This window comes from Ovis canadensis, chromosome 2, assembly GCF_042477335.2.
Source record: "Ovis canadensis isolate MfBH-ARS-UI-01 breed Bighorn chromosome 2, ARS-UI_OviCan_v2, whole genome shotgun sequence".
NCBI classification, from domain to species: Eukaryota; Metazoa; Chordata; class Mammalia; order Artiodactyla; family Bovidae; genus Ovis; species Ovis canadensis.
This window is the reverse complement of record NC_091246.1, coordinates 13,010,974-13,030,252: the sequence shown is the minus strand read 5'-3', so window position 1 is coordinate 13,030,252 and position 19,279 is coordinate 13,010,974. Positions and strand designations below refer to the sequence as shown.

General features: G+C 39.7%; 1 protein-coding gene across 3 annotated transcripts in view; it reads right to left on the bottom strand.

Annotated features, from left to right (window-relative positions):
• The window catches only part of SVEP1 (sushi, von Willebrand factor type A, EGF and pentraxin domain containing 1), a 200,698-nt gene that overhangs the window by 55,993 nt on the left and 125,426 nt on the right, over positions 1-19,279 (bottom strand). For all 3 annotated transcript variants that reach the window (XR_011254209.1, XM_069575440.1, XM_069575441.1), the window contains 9 exons: positions 18,596-18,687; positions 17,416-17,512; positions 14,727-14,840; positions 13,781-13,894; positions 12,788-12,989; positions 9,042-9,199; positions 5,942-6,143; positions 3,886-4,061; positions 602-726 (listed from right to left, as the gene is read on the bottom strand). Coding sequence is in view for 2 of the 3 variants with exons in the window: in XM_069575440.1 (XP_069431541.1) it covers positions 602-726; positions 3,886-4,061; positions 5,942-6,143; positions 9,042-9,199; positions 12,788-12,989; positions 13,781-13,894; positions 14,727-14,840; positions 17,416-17,512; positions 18,596-18,687 (1,280 nt within the window). In the remaining variant the exon portion in view is untranslated. The remainder of the gene's footprint in view (positions 1-601; positions 727-3,885; positions 4,062-5,941; positions 6,144-9,041; positions 9,200-12,787; positions 12,990-13,780; positions 13,895-14,726; positions 14,841-17,415; positions 17,513-18,595; positions 18,688-19,279) is intronic.

Sequence of the window (19,279 nt, the reverse complement as noted above, 5' to 3'; positions counted from 1 at the left end):
GGCAGGTGGGTTCTTTACCACTGAGCTACCGGGGAAGCCTGACAAGCCCTTACTGTGTGCCAAACAATACCTCAATCTTATATGCAGGATTTTGTTCCATTCTGCCAAAACTCCACTATGCAATTCTATTTGTTTATCTTTAATAGATTTGAAAACTGAAGCATAGAGAGATGGGGTAACATGTTCAAAATCATCAGAGTGAGTTCATGGTGAAATTGGAACTTGAACCCACGCCACTGGACTGTAGGCTGGCTTTAACCACTAGCCCATCTGTTACTCTGTATGTGTGATCTTGTGCCAGCCCTAAATTTCTGCTTCTTGAGTCAGAGGGATTGGAAATATTCTTCTCTATGATTCTTTCTAGTTCTGAAATCACAAGATTTTATTACACAGTCATGTCTAATAAAAATATAAAACATCACCAAGACGCTGTAAATAACCTCTGCCTAGCTTAGTCTACTATCATAGCATCAAATGATACTGCTGGTATATTCTGAAAACTCAGCGGTGGCATAGATATGGTAGCATTAGGCTGTGCACATTTGTACTAGGTTTGTACCTTTGCATGTCATTACTGTCATACACTGAAAATGGAATTGACCTGCTGTGGAGACAGGACATAGTCCCAGAGGTTGAGCTGGCTTATGGAGCCCACAAAAGACTCAGCTGGGTTGAATCCCTCTCCTTTTTCATCTTGTTCTTGCCCAATAACCAATGCACCACCACCTAGAAAAGGAGAGAAAAAAGGAAGAAGAGAGGCCCGGCTGTTATTCCTAAAATGCTAACTTAATGAAGGCACAGCCTATACAGATGTTTCAGGGGAAATTATTGAGAAACTAAATTATCTACATTCACTGTATTATTTATCAGTAAGATGAGTTCGACATTCTATATAGCAACTGAAAAATCAAAGAGGATTTGGAACACAAGATTGGATTTATAAATATTTAACTATCAAACTACATATATACATATATATGCATATAATATTTTATGTCAACAAAGTAGCTAAGTCCTACTTTGCCTCTTTTGCTCTCGGAAATTACCCTCCATGACAGATTACCAGTAGCGGCTCTTCATCATCTTATTCTTTAGCCTATAATGCTTAAAGTTATATTACCAATTTCAAGGAACATTCTCATTCCAGTGGCTGCTTAATGACCCAATCCAAGGGAAACTCTTCAATATTCACCTCTGGTGACTTCTCTGTATCACTTGTTTCTTGCAAGCATTTCATTCCACTAAACTGCCCTTCCTGGCACTCTAGAAGGTCTGTACCCCTCGAGAGCTACCCTTCCCCTTTCTCCACTCTGCTTTGTGGCCACAAGGTTGACACCCATGGACTACACCACCTGGTTTCTTCAGTCCTCTGGCCTCTTTGTCTGGCCAATGGAGAGACCAGCCCGAGGTAAGAAAGTGGGATGAGAGACAAGTTTAACTTCTTGGATACCTTCCCCCCAGGCAACAGAGGGAAGGGGCTGCTTTCCTCTCTCCTGTATCGTTGCTCCCGCTGGGTGATTTCTCCCCATCACTGCAGGTTCACCTACATTCTGGTGACAGCTCCCACTCTCTGTCACTTCATGTACATCTCTTGTGACTTTCCATCGCTTCTAGTCATGGGGTATTTTACTACCACATTTTGGTTCTTAACCTTGCCCAGGACAGCATGCTAAGTCATTTCAATTGTGTTCTCTTTGTGACCCTATGGACCAGAGCCTGCCAGGCTCCTCCATCCATAGGATTGGCCAGGCAAGAATACTGGCGTGGGTTGCCGTTTCCTACTCCAAGGGATCTTCCCAACCCAGGGATCGAAACCGCGCCTCTTAACGTCTATCTGCATTGGCAGGCGGGTTCTTTACCACTACCTGGGAAGCCCACATCTTTGAAAACAGTCCTTTCATGAAATTCTTCAGTTATCCTTCTTGAGTGTGTCGCTTGTTTCCTGCCAGGAGCCCTCCTGCTTGCAGCTGGTTTCCATGACAGCATCCTGCCCTGGTCCTCCTTGAGCCTTTCTACTCATCCTCAGTCTCCCTTCTCCACCTGCCTCTTAGATTCCGATGCACCCAGCATTCTACCCTGGCTTCCTCTCTTCTTCCTTCACTTATTCTCCCATGTGATCTCTTGCCAATCCATGTCTGTAGAGCCCTCATTCATGATTTCCCAATCTATATCTTTCTCTTATAAAATTAATAACTAAAAATAAATACATACACATGGAAGAACGTTTTTAAAAATTAAGTATAAAGAATTCCTCCTACTCAGGAAAAATCATTTAACAGTTCTGTATATTTCTTTCTAGATTATATGTTTTTTAAATTATTTTTTAGTATGTGTGTATGAGAGAGATTTTAAAACACACAGCATAGGATCCTACTACACATGATGTTGGAAGCTTGCTTTTCTTGAACATATTTTCATTTCATGAGTTATCATGCGAATGTGCAACAATCCATAATTTTCTTAATTAACTAAGTTAACAACTATTTCTTAATGGATACTGGGGTTGTTTCCAGGCTTGGTACCAAGGTAATGCTGAACTAAATATATAGATACGCAGAGATTTGTTCAGATCACTGATTCTTTCTTTTTGATTAATTCCTGGTAGAGAATTGTTGGTTCCATGCAAAGAGTTTCTCTAAAGCTGTTGATGAGTGTTTCTAAATAGCTTCCCAGAAAGTCTGGATCAATTTTCACACCCCCTAGGACTCTGTAAGAGCATTCACCATGCTGAATTCTTGACAAACATAACCTATCACTAAAAGACAATTCTGTCATTTTGATATAAATTATGTTTTTAGCTGCATACATTCATGGGATTAAAATTCATACTCAATATGTCTAAAACCAAATACAGAATCTTCCTCTACCCCTAATTCTTGCTCTAATAATGGTCCTTTCCCAAGAATTTCTATCTCACCTAACACAGTCTTCAATAAATCTGGTCACTCAAACCACAGTCATTCACTCACTAGGGTCTGTCAAATGGAGTTCTGCAATAGTTATGGACTATAATTCATTCTTATTGCTGTGGTCAGAGAATCATCCCCGTGGGTAGCTACTATTATTGTTCCAATCCTTTTAAGATAGAAACTTTTTTTTTTACCATAAATGAAATAAATGCTCATTATAAAAATATCAGAAAAGGATCAAGAAATATAAAACCCACCTGCAATCTCACCACCCAGAGAAGGGAGAGTTAAAAACACTTTAAACACAAAAGGAACCCAGTGTTTCACTTCACAGGATAACACCACTTCCTGCAGAAACACTTTTAATGTTTCCTTATTTACTACAGGGAGCCTCCAGCTGTTCCTCCTCACATGACATACGTCACAGAAGAACCTAGATAGAGCAGGCTTACTGCCAGGTACAATGCTGAGAACCCTGGAACACTTAATACTTTTGCATTCCTTCAAAACTCAACTCTCTAAATATTTGTTTAAAAGTATTTTTAGAAGAGAGTTTGAGTTCTATGAGAAAAAGGGCATAAAAGATAGATAACTATTAGCAGTGCTCCAGCTTGTATTCTGAATCTACTTGTTTAGTGTGTATACTGATCACAAACCAAACCTAAAAAAAAAAAGAAAAAAAAAAACAACAGACAAAACCAACAAACAAAACACCAGCAATTCATCTCCTTCTTGGAAGACAATTTAGTAATCACGCACAGTCAGTTCAGCATGCATCTTGGTAGTCTTATTTTAGATCCCAAAGGCATTTCTTATACAGAGTCACACGGCTCACCTAGGAAAAGCTTCTAATAATTCACAGTCTGGGTAATCAGGAGGTGGTAAATGGGAGAGAGAACTTAGCAAACTTGCTGTTCGTCAAAGCACCACAGCCTCTAGCATCGAATGGAAGTATATTCTGTTTGCGAAGACGTACCAGGGATGGGTGATCCTATAGAGAGGCCCATGCCACCGTCGGATAACTTCCCATCAATGTAGACTTTCCAGGCTCCACCAGTACTCGTCCAAGTGATGGTAATGTGATGCCAATTACCGTCATTCACAGAAGGACAGTCTGTTATTTTTTCCTTGCCATTTACATAAAGAACCCAGCTGCACAAAGATTCAAGGGAAACAATCATCAGTCATATGTTGTAATCCCTTATGTGGGGCATGTTGCTATCTTTCTTCCTTTTTTGTGGGTAAAGCACTTTGGGTACAACCATTACCTCTTTTTCTCCATTTGAACCTTTGTTTCATAGAAGCAGATTTGATTACTAATTACCTTTTACTGTACTGTAGCTCACTGAAAACTGGTTTGTGTTTCTTAAACACTGAGGGGTAGGGAAAATGCCTTAGGACAAGCTGAAACAAACTGGCCCAATTTGAGATAATTCACCAACTGTCTCTTCTAGAGAGAATGAGTCAAGAATGGAAGGAATGAGGGTTGCACAAATGTCAGTCTGGTTTCTTTTCTCTAGGACGTATGTTCCTACAACTTGGAACAGACTTCAGAGATGTCCTAGGAAGTCAATCCTACCTCTCTGTTGCCAGAACAGCCACTTGGCAGATGAAGTATGTTGATGCAAGGGAAAGAATAATTGGAACTAAACAGAGGTAACCAGCTACAAAAGGGTTCCTACAACCATGTTGCTTAGAGAAATGCCCAAGTTAAGAAGCAGTGGAAAGTGGAGTATCTTCAAAAGCAAACGGAGAAAAAGAAAAGATTAGGGGAAACTGATAAAGAAGAAATCATTGAGTAACTGTATCAGCATCTTCTAAACCCCTATTCAAAGATGTTTATGAAAAGATATTTCTAAAACACGAATTGTTTCCCCACTGTTTTTCCTTCCCAAACTTAAGCAGGCAACAGATTTTCTCTTTCTATACAATCTGTCTCGGGGGAGGATTTTGAAATTTCTTACATTTTGTTTCTGAATGTTCAGTCCACTAAGAAGGACAGGGTTTGAGGATGGAAAGATTTTCACCAGAACAGTGAGAATCTCATGGACTGAGGCAAGGAAAGAGAGCTCAATGTGTTGTCCTTGAGGCCTGCAACCTGTTCAGAGCAAAAGGCCACATGTTTGAGTGAACCTGGGAGGAAAAGGCTGGTGTGCCACAGACTCTTTCTTAATCAAAAGGCATAAACTCTCAGCCTTGCCAAGGACTCCACACGTGGCAAACAGCAGACGTTCTCAAAGGACCACAGAGGCAGACGTAGTAGACAGCTCAGTGATTGGCAGGGTGGACAGATAACCAGTGATCAAAGTCCTGCCTGAGCCTGTGGCTCTTTAGCAAAACTCTGTGGGTTTTAGATGATTCATAAGTATCTAAGACAGGAGAAGCAGTCACTAGAAAGAAGTCACTAGCAGTGAAAGAAATCAGAGAAACAGCTGAAGCGGACTTTCCTATCAGCCCAGAGGGATGGGGCCCCAAACTGGAACTAATTAATCCAAAAAGACATTAAAAAAAAAATGTCATCTTGCACCCTGGAGATTTCAAATGGATTCTTATTCAATACAAGGGTCTTCCAAGGACAAACAGTGCCACGGAAATCCTCTGACCTTTGGCCACTCTGATATGCAAATAAAGGCGCACTGGTCTGAACAGTCGGTTTGACAGTTCTGCCACTCCCATGGTGTGAGATTTGGGAGGGAAAGCATTTAGCTTCTCATTCATTTTACCTGTTAAGGGGCATCAGTTCCTCAAGTCCTTGTGAAGCTCAAATGAAATAATACATAAGAAAATATCTGGGCTTCCCTGGTGGCTCAGATGGTAATATTTGGCAAACAGCAAAACACAATCCATGTATAAGGTACTACCACCGAAATGCTGCCTTCGTATAGGACCTGTCCAGATGCTCTGTTTGACTACCGTCACCTTGCTGTCCTGTTGGAACACTTGACCCTCCTACTGCTCCATCCCCACCCATGTCAGTTCTAACCCGGTGCCAGGATAAGTCCTAACGTGGCCTTCCTGATGTCTCTGCTTACCCGTTATAATCGGTTAGAAGGAAGGTATTGTCACTGCCATTCTCCAGGGCATAGGAGATCGGCGTCCCATAATTAATGTCGTCAGACGATTTCATCCAGAATGCACAGGTCACAGCATGGAGGGACGGAAGCACGCCATCCAGCATGACGTAACCATAAATCCCAGAAACTTCAAAATCCAGGTTAAAGCCTGCAGACTGTTCTGCAACAAACAAGAAAAGTATGAGAAGACACACAGATGGCCAAGAGACACATGAAAAGACGCTCAACACCACCAATTATTAGAGAAATGTAAATCAAAACTACCATGAGGTATCACCTCACATGGTCAGGAGAGTCATCACTAAAATTTCTACAGATAATAAATGCTAGAGAGGGTGTAGAGAAAAGGGAATCCTCCTCTACTGTTGGGAAGGCAAACTGGTGCAGCTACTATGGAAGACAGTATGGAGGTTTCCTCAAAAACCAGAAAACAGAACCAGCCCAGCAATCGCATTCCTGGGCATATGTCTGAAGAAAACTCTAATTGTAAAAGATACATGTACTTCAATGTTCACAGTGGCACACACACATATACACACAAATGGAATACTCAGGTCAGTTCAGTTCAGTCGCTCAGTCGCGTCTGACTCTTTGCGACCCCATGAATCGCAGCACACCAGGCCTCCCTGTCCATCACCAACTCCCGGAGTTCACTCAGATTCAGGTCCATTGAGTCCATGATACCATCCAGCCATCTCATCCCCTGTCGTCCCCTTCTCCTCCTGTCCCCAATCCCTCCCAGCATCAGAGTCTTTTCCAAAGAGTCAACCCTTCACATGAGGTGGCCAAAGTACTGGAGTTTTAGCTTTAGCATCATTCCTTCCAAAGAACACCCAAGACTGATCTCCTTTAGAATGGACTGGTTGGATTTCCTTGCAGTCCAAGGGACTCTCAGGAGTCTTCTCCAACACCACAGTTCAAAAGCATCAATTCTTCGGTGCACACCTTTCTTCACAGTCTAACTCTCACATCCATACATGACCATTGGAAAAACCATGGCCTTGACTAGACAGACCTTGGTTGGTAAAGAAATGTCTGCTTTTCAATATGCTATCTAGGTTGCTCATAACTTTTCTTCCAGGGAGTAAGTGTCTTTTAATTTCATGGCTGCAGTCACCATCTGCAGTGATTTTGGAGCCTCCCAAAATAAAGTCTGACATTGTTTCCACTGCTTCCCCGTCTATTTCCCATGAAGTGATGGGACCAGATGCCATGATCTTCATTTTCTGAATGTTGAGCTTTAAGCCAACTTTTTCACTCTCCTCTTTCACTTTTACTCAGCCATAAAAAGAATGAAGTGAAGTGAAGTCACTCAGTCGTGTCCAACTCTTTGCGACCCTGTGGACTGTAGCCTACCAGGCTCCTTCATCCATGGGATTCTCCAGGCAAGAATACTGGAGTGGGTTGTCATTCCCTTCTCCAGGGGTCTTCCCGACCCAGGGATCAAAGCCGGGTCTCCTGCATTGCAGGCAGACGATTTACCCTCTGAGCTACCGGGGAAGCCTGGTAATGATTGAAGTAATGCCATTTGCAGCGACATGGATGGACCTAAAGATTATCACACTAGATGAAGTCAGTCATATGGAAAAAGACAAATATCGTGATATCACTTATCTGTAGAATCTTAAAAAAAAATGATACAGATGAACTTATTTACAAAACAGAAAGAGACTAACAGATGTAGAAAACAAGCTTATAGTTACCAAAGAGGGTAAAGGGATAAATTAGGAGTTTGGGATTAGGAGATACAGACTACTGTACATAAAATGAACAAGTTTAGCACAGGGTGCTGTATTCAATATCTTGCAATATAGTATAGGAGAAAGAATATGAAAAAGGATATATATACATGTGTATATAAACATATATAACTGAACCACTCTGTGTATACCAGAAACTAACAAAACATTGTAAATCAACTACACTTTAATAAAAAGAAAATATCATGGCACTTGTGAAGCATTTTTCAATTGTCTAAGGTAGTAGCAAGTATGCAATACTATCGTCAAAGAAGCTCATTTCAGTAAATATGATAATCTGAGAAGCAATTTCAAAATTAAATACATATTGCTTATGAAATAAATAACATATTACTTCTTTAGTGTTTTGTATGTCTTTTATTATTTTTTTAATTGAGATATACCTGATTTACAATATTAAATAAGTTTCAGGTGTACAACACAGTGACTCACAATTTTAAAGGTTATATTCCATTTATAGCTATTATAAAACACTGGCTGTCTTTCCTATGCTTATCCCTGTAGCCTATTCATTTTATTCATAGTAATTTGTCCCTCTTCTATCCCTATGGCCATCTTGCCCTCCCATCTTCCCCCTTCCACTAGTACCCACTAGTTTGTTCTCTTTATCTGTGAGTCTGTTTCCTTTTTGTTCAACAAACTGTTTTAAATAAAACCAACAGTGAATATCCAAGACAGGAAAAGCACTGAGCAGTGAAAGGAAGCTTTGAAACAGAATAGCTGGAAGGAGAGGTGGGGCTGGGGAGTCATCCAAGATGAGAGACTAAGCACCTGTGGGCTGATGGGAATAACTCGAGAGAGTGGAGTAACCGACACGGCAGGAGAGAGGGGGGTGGAGGTCCACTGAGACGGCAACACTCCATTCCTGCTCAGGGCCCTGGTTCTCCCCCATTTCAGGAGCCCCAGTCCTGCATATCCCAGTCAACGGAACAAAAGTCCTAGAGCTAGAAGACTCCTATGCTCTGAGAAAGCAGATTAGCATTCTCAAACATATCCACGGACTCTGACCTTCTCAATCAAGTGACTTATCCGAGTGTCCTTTCTAAACACGCAGAATGTGAAGAGTTCTGCTAAATTCGATTTTCTCCATTTCACCCTTACATCTCTATGTTCGACCTCCCCTCCTCTGTGCTACTGGAGATAACACGACCCAGTTTACAGGATGGCTGTGAAGATTAAATAAGTACAAAATGCTTCACATAGTCTTTGGTATATAGATTGTGCTTAGTGCAGGTAAAAATTGATGTTGTTATCACTGTACCTGGTATCGTTCTTAACAACATGAAGCTCACATATACCTGTTTCACACCTGCTGCCTGAAAATCCTGGCTGACATTTACAGCTGTAGGAGTTTAATTCATCCACACAGGTGGCCTGATTTTTACAGGGGTTAGACTGACATTCGTTGATGTTCAGCTCACAGTGTGTCCCTGTGAAGCCTGCTGCACACTGGCACCTGAAAGAATACAAAATGTTGTAACAATTAGAAGAGTTGCAGAAAGGCATCAGAAGCAGTCTCCCATTAACGGCAGCACTGTCTAGAAAGACTCCGGAAAGTTTGGTGCTAATATGAGCTCTCTTGTATGTGGGATCTAAATATACATATGTATATACACACCCACCCATGCCCACCCACAGCCTACAAAACAGACTGGCAGTTGCCAGAGGCATGGGGTGGGAAAAATGGGTGAATTGCTTTTGTTTTTCATTTTTTTCAGTTTAACTGAATTTTTTAAAAATCCTGAAATGCTGAAACACATTTTCCACATTAAAATGGTGCTTTAACTCTTACTTTTTAAAGTTCATTCAAATAAACCTATTTAAATGCTTTTGAACTGTGGTGTTGGAGAAGACTCTTGAGAGTCCCTTGGACTACAAGGAGATCCAACCAGTCCATTCTGAAGGAGATCAGCCCTGGGATTTCTTTGGAAGGAATGATGCTAAAGCTGAAACTCCAGTACTTTGGCCACCTCATGAGAAGAGTTGACTCATTCAATCCCTCTGATGCTGGGAGGGATTGGGGGCAGGAGGAGAAGGGGACGACAAAGGATGAGATGGCTGGATGGCATCACCGACTTGATAGACCTGAGTCTGAGTGAACTCCGGGAGATGGTGATGGACAGGGAGGCCTGGCGTGCTGCGATTCATGGGGTTGCAAAGAGTTGGACACAACTGAGCGACTGAACTGAAGACAACATATACTTGAAATGTTGCAGTGGTAAAAATAGAGTAGAAATTAGTTCTGGTCAAGGTGAAGTATTATTCACACACTGCCATTTTCTCTCACCACGAAGTGCTAGGAAAAATATAAAAAGTTCACATGCTCTTCTAAACACTAACACATGCCATGCCAAGGTGCTTTAGCTTGTTTGACTCTTTGCGACCCCATGGACTGTAGCCTGCCAGACTCCTCTGCCCATGGGATTCTCCAGGCAAGAATACCGGAATGGGTTGCCATGCCCTCCTCCAAGGGATCTTCCTGACCCAGGGACTGAACTCGTGTCTCTTACGGTCTTCCTGCATTGGCAGGTGGGGTCTTTACCACTAACACCACCTGGGAATCCCCACATACATTAATTCAATCCTTATAATGATGAAGAATATTATTATTCCCAGTTACAATGAGTAAATCGTGGCTCAGAGAGGTTAATTTGCCCAAGTCCTCTTGATACTAAGTGGTGGTGAAGGACTTCGATCTCAATCAGCACGCCATACAGTCTCTGGGGAATGCAAGAAGCCACTTAAACTCCTCCAAATGGAAAATACATCCGATGATGTCAAATACTGACAAGAGTGTCACGAACCATGTGGCAATGTCAAACAAAGTGGAGGGTTTGCATTTTCAGAGCCCTGTATGTCCACTTCTAGTATGAATTCTGGGAGATGACTGCCAGGTGTTCAAGGACAAATATAACGAATTTCCACAACAGCATCATTCTGCATGTTCATGAAGAAGTGACTAGGAAAATAAACTGTGGTATAATTATCCAATAGAATACTAATTGGCAGTTGAAATGAGCAAACTAGAGGCAAATTACCAAGCTTGATAATACAGTATCAAAAGGAAAAACAAAATACAAAAGGGTTATATGTATAGTATGATACTACTTATGTAACATGTAAAACTATAATATTTATTGTTTATGAAGTCATATATGTAGTAACGCAAAGTCTGAATGAGAAAGTTATAAACCGACTTCAAGACAGTGGTTACTATTAGGGAAGAAGAGGGATGTGTGTGTGTGTACGCTTACTGGAGGGACTCCAGATCTATCTTCAGAGTTTATTTTTTTTTAATGATAGATATGGACCAAATATAGCAAAAGGCTAAGGATTGATCACTACTGTGGTGAGTGTATGACTTTTATTATTCTTTGTAATTTAATGGCATCACTGACTCGATGGATGCGAGTCTGTGTGAACTCCGGGAGTTGGTGATGGACAGGGAGGCATGGTGTGCTGCAATTCATGGGGTCGCAAAGAGTCGGATACGGCTGAGCGACTGAACTGAACTGAACTGTAATTTTCAGTATATCTGAAATATCTTTAATTAAAAAGGAGCTGCCCAATAAATGTAGTTAATATTACTACTAGCATGTTTATATGGGGATCTCTTTGATATTGGTAATAATATAAATAAATGGTATTTGGAGGTTTAAAAGAAAATCTCAGTTGGAATTGGTGGGCATCTTTATGGAGTTCTGTGTATTTGATGGTAAATCTACTTTGGCTGAATTTCACTCATGTTTATCTGTCCATGCTTTTTTTTGGAAATACTTTAAAAATACTTGTTTTTTAAAATTTCATTGTAGTTGATTTACAATGTTATTTTAATTTCTGCTGTATATCTGTCCATGTTTGATATCATTATAGTAGTTCAGTATCTTTGCAAAACAGATTCACTTCGGTGGCAATTAGCATTCCTTTTGAAGTGGAGAGTTTGCCTTCTTCACCTTTCCTCTAGTTAGGATTTAGACAAATTTGGTATTGATCAATTGTTTTGGACCCTGGGGAGAGTTTGGAACTCTTGCTGTTCATCTGGAAATGTCTCATTGCCTGTGGTTAGGTGCTATATGCCTGAAGATATTAAAAAACCTATGAAAAGTTGATGCTACACTGAGATCTTTATTTTCACATTGAGAATGAAAGTCTCAATGGCAAAACTGGCTCCCTATTTCTTCCAGATATTGTTCTAGCTCTCTTGGGGGATGGTAATGGAAGGGGGCTGGGAAATGTTGCAACTGAGGTAGAATTTTTTTTTTTTAAGCTTTTAATTTTTGAAAACTTGCAGAACCAGTTGCTCACTGAGGACAGTAAAGTTCCCTAAAATTCTGCAAGCAAGGCCAGTCTGTCTTTTTGTACTGCAGAAGCCACAGATCCTGCAAGGGGAACTGAATGGAACAGAGACGACTTGATAGTGATTAAAAAAAAAGTGTTGGTTTTCAAACTGCTTTCTACCAGTACCCTAAGACCTGCCTTAGGAAGCCAGTCTTTCTCCCCCAAAACACCACTATTTTCAAACACAAAAGCTTAAATTTTTTTATTTGTTTACACTCTGATTTCCCTGGAAACAAGGGACACTAAACTAAAAAGAGTTTGAAAATCATGGTCATAGAATGGCTCTGTGATGGTAGAATTGCACTATTCCTTCTGATTTTAGTTGGTGGGAAAACGCCAGCTAAAATATAAAACATTTAAAACTAGGTTTTGAATAGTGATTCTGCATTTGCTTTTGAATAAATGTCCTTCCTTTTATCTTTTATGACTTTCCAAGTATAGAACAGTGGTTTCAAAGTCCGGCTCTGCTTCAGAAACACAGGGGAACTTAAAACATACAGATTGTCTATTACAAAATTATAGACTTTACCCAAGAGGTAGGAAATCAGAACATCAGGTGGTAGTCAGATTCTACCATAGCTTATCCTTGGGCTAGGATTTGGGAAGGGCTGGCCTGGAATTCAAAGTAATATTCTGTAAAGATGGTAGAATGACTGAACAGTTAAGATAATAAAAACAGCAAGGAGAGCCAGGCTTAGTCTATTACCTGAAGCTATTGGCACCATCCTTGCAGGTAGCTCCATTTTTGCATGGTTGGCTGAGACACTCATCCATGTTTATGTCACACCGGGTGCCCAAAAATCCAGGTGGGCATTTGCACAAGAATCCCCCAAGCTGATCTTCACAGACTGCGTTATTTAAACATGGGCTTGACTGGCATTCATTGACTTCTGTTTCACAGTGTAGGCCTGGGGATGGATGAGGATGAGAGACAGCTCAAAGGTTAACCCCTTTGGAAAACTGGAATCAAGGTGAGGACTCCTTGGAGGATGCTGCTTCGAAAGGATGAAATGGAGGCTGTAGAGCCACTAGGTGACCAAACAGCTTAGGGACCTATCCTTAAATAAGCTCTGGCTTTTCTAAATCATTTTAGGACTGTATTTTTTATAATCTGCTCTTTTAATCTTACCTTTTTCTGGAACTAACATTAGCAATGGACGCCTGAGATAATGTTTAAACAAAAATGAAACTAGCTTACATAGTTCAAAAGTTCATCTGTATCTTTGATCTTGCCTCTTTCTGTCACTGATCATTTTCTGTGTTGGACTTATTCTTTACCAGTTATGTATGTGTGTGTGTGTGTGTGTGTATATGTATAGAATATATATTCTATTATTTAGCATTCACTTATAATAATATTTTATCATCTCCAGTTACTTCTTGAGTGTTTGTCTTAGCATATAAACTCGTCTTCTCTTTCTGTCTCTACATATACATATATACACAGACATGTATAAGAACGTATTACTTTTTCTGAATTGCTTTAGTCAATTTTCGACCTGATGCTGTCTTACCTCTAAATACTTCAGTGTGAATTTCCTCAAAAATAAGGACTTTCCCTTATAAAAACATGGTGCAGTCATAAAATCATAAAATTAACATTAACTTACATAATGTCACATATATAACAGTAAATATCATGATTTGTGAGGCTTTACAGAACTCTTTAAGACAGCTAGGAAGAACAGAAACATCTTACCCATGTATCCTTTCACACACGTGCAGTGATAACCAGCCAGGCCATCAACGCAGGTTCCTTTATTTAAACAAGGACTGGAGCTGCACTCATTTACATTTTCTTCACACAGCTGACCTGTAAAGAATCACAGAATATTTGCGCTTGAGAAAACTGAAAGGAATTTAAGACTAACAGTTTCATGCAAGTTGTTCAGATGTTAAGAGCAGAGAAATTGGAAATCAAGGCTAATATATTTGTGGAAAAAATATGCTCTTTGCCAAATACAATTATTTGCTGAATAATATCCCGGTACATGTTTTACATAGGGCTTCCCAGGTGGCGCTAGTGGTAAAGAAGCTGTCTGCCAATGCAGAAGACATAATGAGGTGTGGGTTCGATCCCTTCCCTCTAGGAAGATCCCCTGGAGAAGGGCATGGCAAGCCAGTCCAATATTCTTGTCTGCAGAATCCCATGGACAGAGAAGCCGGGTGGGCTACAGTCTACAGGGTCACAAAGAGTCAGACACAACTGAAGCGACATAGCACTGAAGGATATCTACCTACCTACCTACCTCACATTTTCTTTATCCATTCATCTCTTGATATATACTTGTTTCCATATCTTGGTGATTGGCTATTGTGAATTATGCTGCAATGAACATGGAAGTACAGATATCTCTTTGAGATAGTGATTTCATTTCTTTGAATGGATACCCAGAAGAGGGATTGTTGGGTTGTGTGGTAATTCTATTTCCAATTTTTTGAGGAACCTCCATGCTGTTTTCCACCATGGCTGAAGCAATTTACATTCCCACCAAGAAAGCACAATAGTCCTTTTTTCTCCACATTCTCACTAGCACTGTTATCTCTTACCTTTTGATGATAGCCATTCTAACAGGTGTGAGATGGTAACTCATTATTTTAAGGTTTTAAAGGTTAATACTATAAGAATAAGACACTCTCCCTACCTGTGTAACCAGATGGGCATTCACAAATGAATTCTCCAACTCGGTCTTTACAAATTCCATTGTTGTGGCAGGGCAGTGAGCTGCATTCATCAATGTCTATCTCACATTTTAAGCCTAAAATGCGAACACTGAAGGTCAATCAAAGAGAGGATGAACAGAAACAGAACCGTCCTTTATAGGTAATTATCCCAATAACCTGAATTTATAGGGAGTGGCAGTGATGAAGAAAAAGGCAGTATGTTAGGAATTACCATCTAATTAAGTCATTTCATGAAGGTATTACCTCTTTCTAAACAGATTTAAGCTATCCTTACAAGGATACATAAAAGACAGCAAAAGATCCCAAGTCAGAAGTAGAGGGGAAAGAGAGAAATCTGGAAGGATAAAATGGAGCCAGGAATTAGTTTGATTCCAAAGTGAAAAGTAAAAAGTCACATGTACTTGTTACCAAGGCCACCTGGCTGAGGAATGGGGGTGGTGCTAAATCCTGCCAGAGCTCAACTCATATGCCAGGCATCCTAGAATAGGGTTTATCTTCTCATAGGGTACACACAGTCTTTTTCTATGGACTAATTCTGCTGAAATCCATGTTCTTCTACACAAGGAGGTCTCAAAGAATGGTCTCTGGACCTATAGCATCTGCAATCCTCTGGGAATGTGACAGAAATGCCACAGTCTGTGTTTTAGGAAATCCTCCAGATGATCCTAATGAGCATCAACATTTGAGAATCATTGTCCGATACTATGCTTTTCTCAACCACCTATCATTTATAAAATTCTAGGACAAGATCATTATTTCTTATGAAATCTTGGGACAAAAATTCTTATAAAAATTGAAACACACACACATACATGCGTGCGCATGCTGAAATAAGTGGAATGACAATATTCTGTATTTTGTCTTCCAACTTCTCTATCGTGGTGAATTCTTTTATCTAAATACCACTTTTCTCATGAAAATACTTCATGTTGGTGACACAAAACTCAAAAAGGAAAAACTGCATTTCTAGAAGAAAACAGGAAATTATTTTAAATGAACTGCAACATTTAATATATAGTTCATTTCTCCTCAAAAAAAAACATTATCTTTCTGTACTGAACTGGAATTTGAACCAAGCTGCAAGAAAACACAATTCTTACATAATTCCTCCATAATCAAGTTCAAAGCCATACTGTTTTCCTAAGCACAGCTTGCAGAAAGATAGAAATAAACAACACATCATGGCCATAAGCACTTCCATTCGTGTGAAACAAATGAGAAAAACTGGAGTCTGTTTAAAAATGTTTATGCTAGACAATCTGTTCTAGGTTGACTGTCATGCATTTAATTTGTGTTAGAATGCAACCTTGGACATGACCTCTGGAACTGTATTCAAATTTAAATTGTAAGTTATGATGTGATTTTTTCACAGAGAAGATGATTCTTTATTCTTCCTCCAAAATATGCAAAGAAAATTGTCATTTGTAAGATCTGTATACTTTTTTTTTTTTTTTAATTTTTAGTTTTTTATTTTTTAAATTTTAAAATCTTTAATTCTTACATGCATTCCCAAACATGAACCCCCCTCCCACCTCCCTCCCCAGAACATCTTTCTGGGTCATCCCCATGCACCAGCCCCAAGCATGCTGCATCCTGCGTCAGACATAGACTGGCGATTCAATTCACATGATAGTATACATGTTAGAATGTCATTCTCCCAAATCATCCCACCCTCTCCCTCTCCCTCTGAGTCCAAAAGTCCATTATACACATCTGTGTCTCTTTCCCTGTCTTGCATACAGGGTCGTCATTGCCATCTTCCTAAATTCCATATATATGTGTTAGTATACTGTATTGGTGTTTTTCTTTCTGGCTTACTTCACTCTGTATAATCGGCTCCAGTTTCATCCATCTCATCAGAACTGATTCAAATGAATTCTTTTTAACGGCTGAGTAATACTCCATTGTGTATATGTACCACAGCTTTCTTATCCATTCATCTGCTGATGGACATCTAGGTTGTTTCCATGTCCTGGCTATTATAAACAGTGCTGCAATGAACATTGGGGTACATGTGTCTCTTTCAATTCTGGTTTCCTCGGTGTGTATGCCCAGAAGTGGGATTGCTGGGTCATAAGGTAGTTCTATTTGCAATTTTTTAAGGAATCTCCACACTGTTCTCCATAGTGGCTGTACTAGTTTGCATTCCCACCAACAGTGTAGGAGGGTTCCCTTTTCTCCACACCCTCTCCAGCATTTATTGCTTGCAGATTTTTGGATCGCAGCCATTCTGACTGGTGTGAAGTGGTACCTCATTGTGGTTTTGATTTGCATTTCTCTAATAATGAGTGATTTCACATATTGGTCTGTCTTGTTCAACCAAATTTTTGCGCATCATTATCTTAAGGTTTTTTTTTGTTTATGTAGACCATTTTTAAAGTCTTTATTAAATTTGTTGTAACAGTGCTTCTGTTCTGTGTTTTGTTTTTTTTTGGCTACAAGTTATGTGAGATCTTTAGCTCCCTGAGCAGGGATCAAACCCATACCCCCTGCATTTTTGAAGGTGAAATCTTAATCACTAGATTGCCAGCGAAGTCCCCAGTCTAATGTATCTTGTGGCATTTATTTTTAAAGTTTCAAAGTTTGAAACTTCAAGTTACAATGATGCAGTATGAAAGATACATGAAAATTTGCATTCCTCTGTGTTACCTGTATATCCAGGCAGACAGAGACACACATAGCCATGGCCCAGTTGTTGGCAGGTTCCACTATTGTGGCAGGGGTTTAAGAAACATTCATGGAAAACCTGTGAAAAGAAAATTTATCAGAGACAAGTTCATTTCAAAGCAATTCTGAGTAGGGAGTTAGAGGATGTACAGCATTAGCTGGTTCCTATTTCCAAGTGAGTCCAGCAGGACTGTTACCTGCATAACACTGGTACCTGCCATATATGGGCACAAATGCTATATATTACTCTTGAGTGATGCTCTGCTAAACCCAGGCAGTGTCACTCAGTGCTGGTTGCACGTTAGACTTCATTTAAGGCATTTAAAAAGTTTACTAAGGACAGGTCCCAACCAGACCAGCTAAATCAGGAACCTCTGGAAGTTATATCTGCACATCCTTATAAGTTAGCCAGTGGATTCTAATATGTCTCCAGAGGTGACAGTCATGTCTTTAGAGGTTCTATGTCCATTGGGCTCAGTTTCAAAGCTTCACTTACAAAGCCCTTACAAGTGAGACTGTTTGGAAGCAGGAAGTTAAAATAAGAAATATAACTTCATTATCCTCCTTAAAAATACTTAAAACCTAGGAATTTATTATGACATTGGGCAAGGTGAATTCAGATTAATGGCTGAATCACTCAAAATAATTGGTCTTAACTAGTCTTTAAAAAATAAATGGAGAATCATTATGTTTATGTTTCTTAATTTTTAAAAAAGTCACAACTTTTCTCCAATAAATGATTCCCCCCTGCCGTTCCAGCTGGCAAAAAATTTAAATATCTTTCATGGAAGTTGAGTAACTTGTCCTGCTAATCAGAAAAGGCCCTTGGCTAATCCCAACGTGCTTACTCAAATGATGGGTTATGCTCATGGTACATGTTAATTATTAGCAAATCAAAAGACTCTCTACATCCACAATTCTCTACACCAGACATCGCAGGGAAAAATTCCAGTTTCTGGTACTTAGGACTTCTAATGGTGCATTCTTGGAAAGTCCCTATTATAAGTCATAAGCAAATGCAATTATTCATTGATAATATTCATGAGCCTTGATTAGCTGAAATTTCAAGTCTGGTAGTTTTCCTCTGTGTGACATGTATAATGAGAAATTGTTTTCCAAGCACTCCATTAGAGAAAATTTTACAAATACAAAGTAGACTTGCCTGACTGCTGACTTCATACTTCTTTTTGACATGTCCAGGAGGAGAATGAAGCACTGCACTTTCCTCTGCTGCTGAGAAAGTTGAACTAAAGCCTAACAAAGTTAAAGGGAAAATATCTGAGAAACGTATTTGGTGTAGTAGATATTGCCAATTAAGGGCATTCTATTTTTTCCTTTTTCTTTTTTAACTGAAGTATAGCTGTCTTACAATGTTGGGCTAATTTTTGCTGGGAAGCAAAGTGGTTCAGTTTTAAATATATATATATAAGTGAATATATATGTAACTTCACATATTTTTTATAGATTTGTTTTTTATTCTTTTCCATTATGGTTTATCATAGGATTCTGAATATACAGTCCCATGTGCCATACAATAGGACCTTGCTGTTTATTCATTCTATATATATTAGCTGATCTCTTCTACTCCCAACTTCCCACTCCATTCCCCCCTCTACCTCCTCCTCTCCCCCTGGGCAACCACAGTTTGTTCTCTACGAACAGACTCTATTCAAATGCCACAGTCAAGATTTTGCTTCTCAGAGTCAGTAAAGCCACATATATTTTCCTTTAGTTACATAAAAAGACAGAACATAAGAGACAGATGGGACATGTCATTAAATTCTAGACTCTTTGAAATTTGGAGGTTGTGAAGTTCGCCATTCCCAGAGTGAAGAATCTGAGTCAT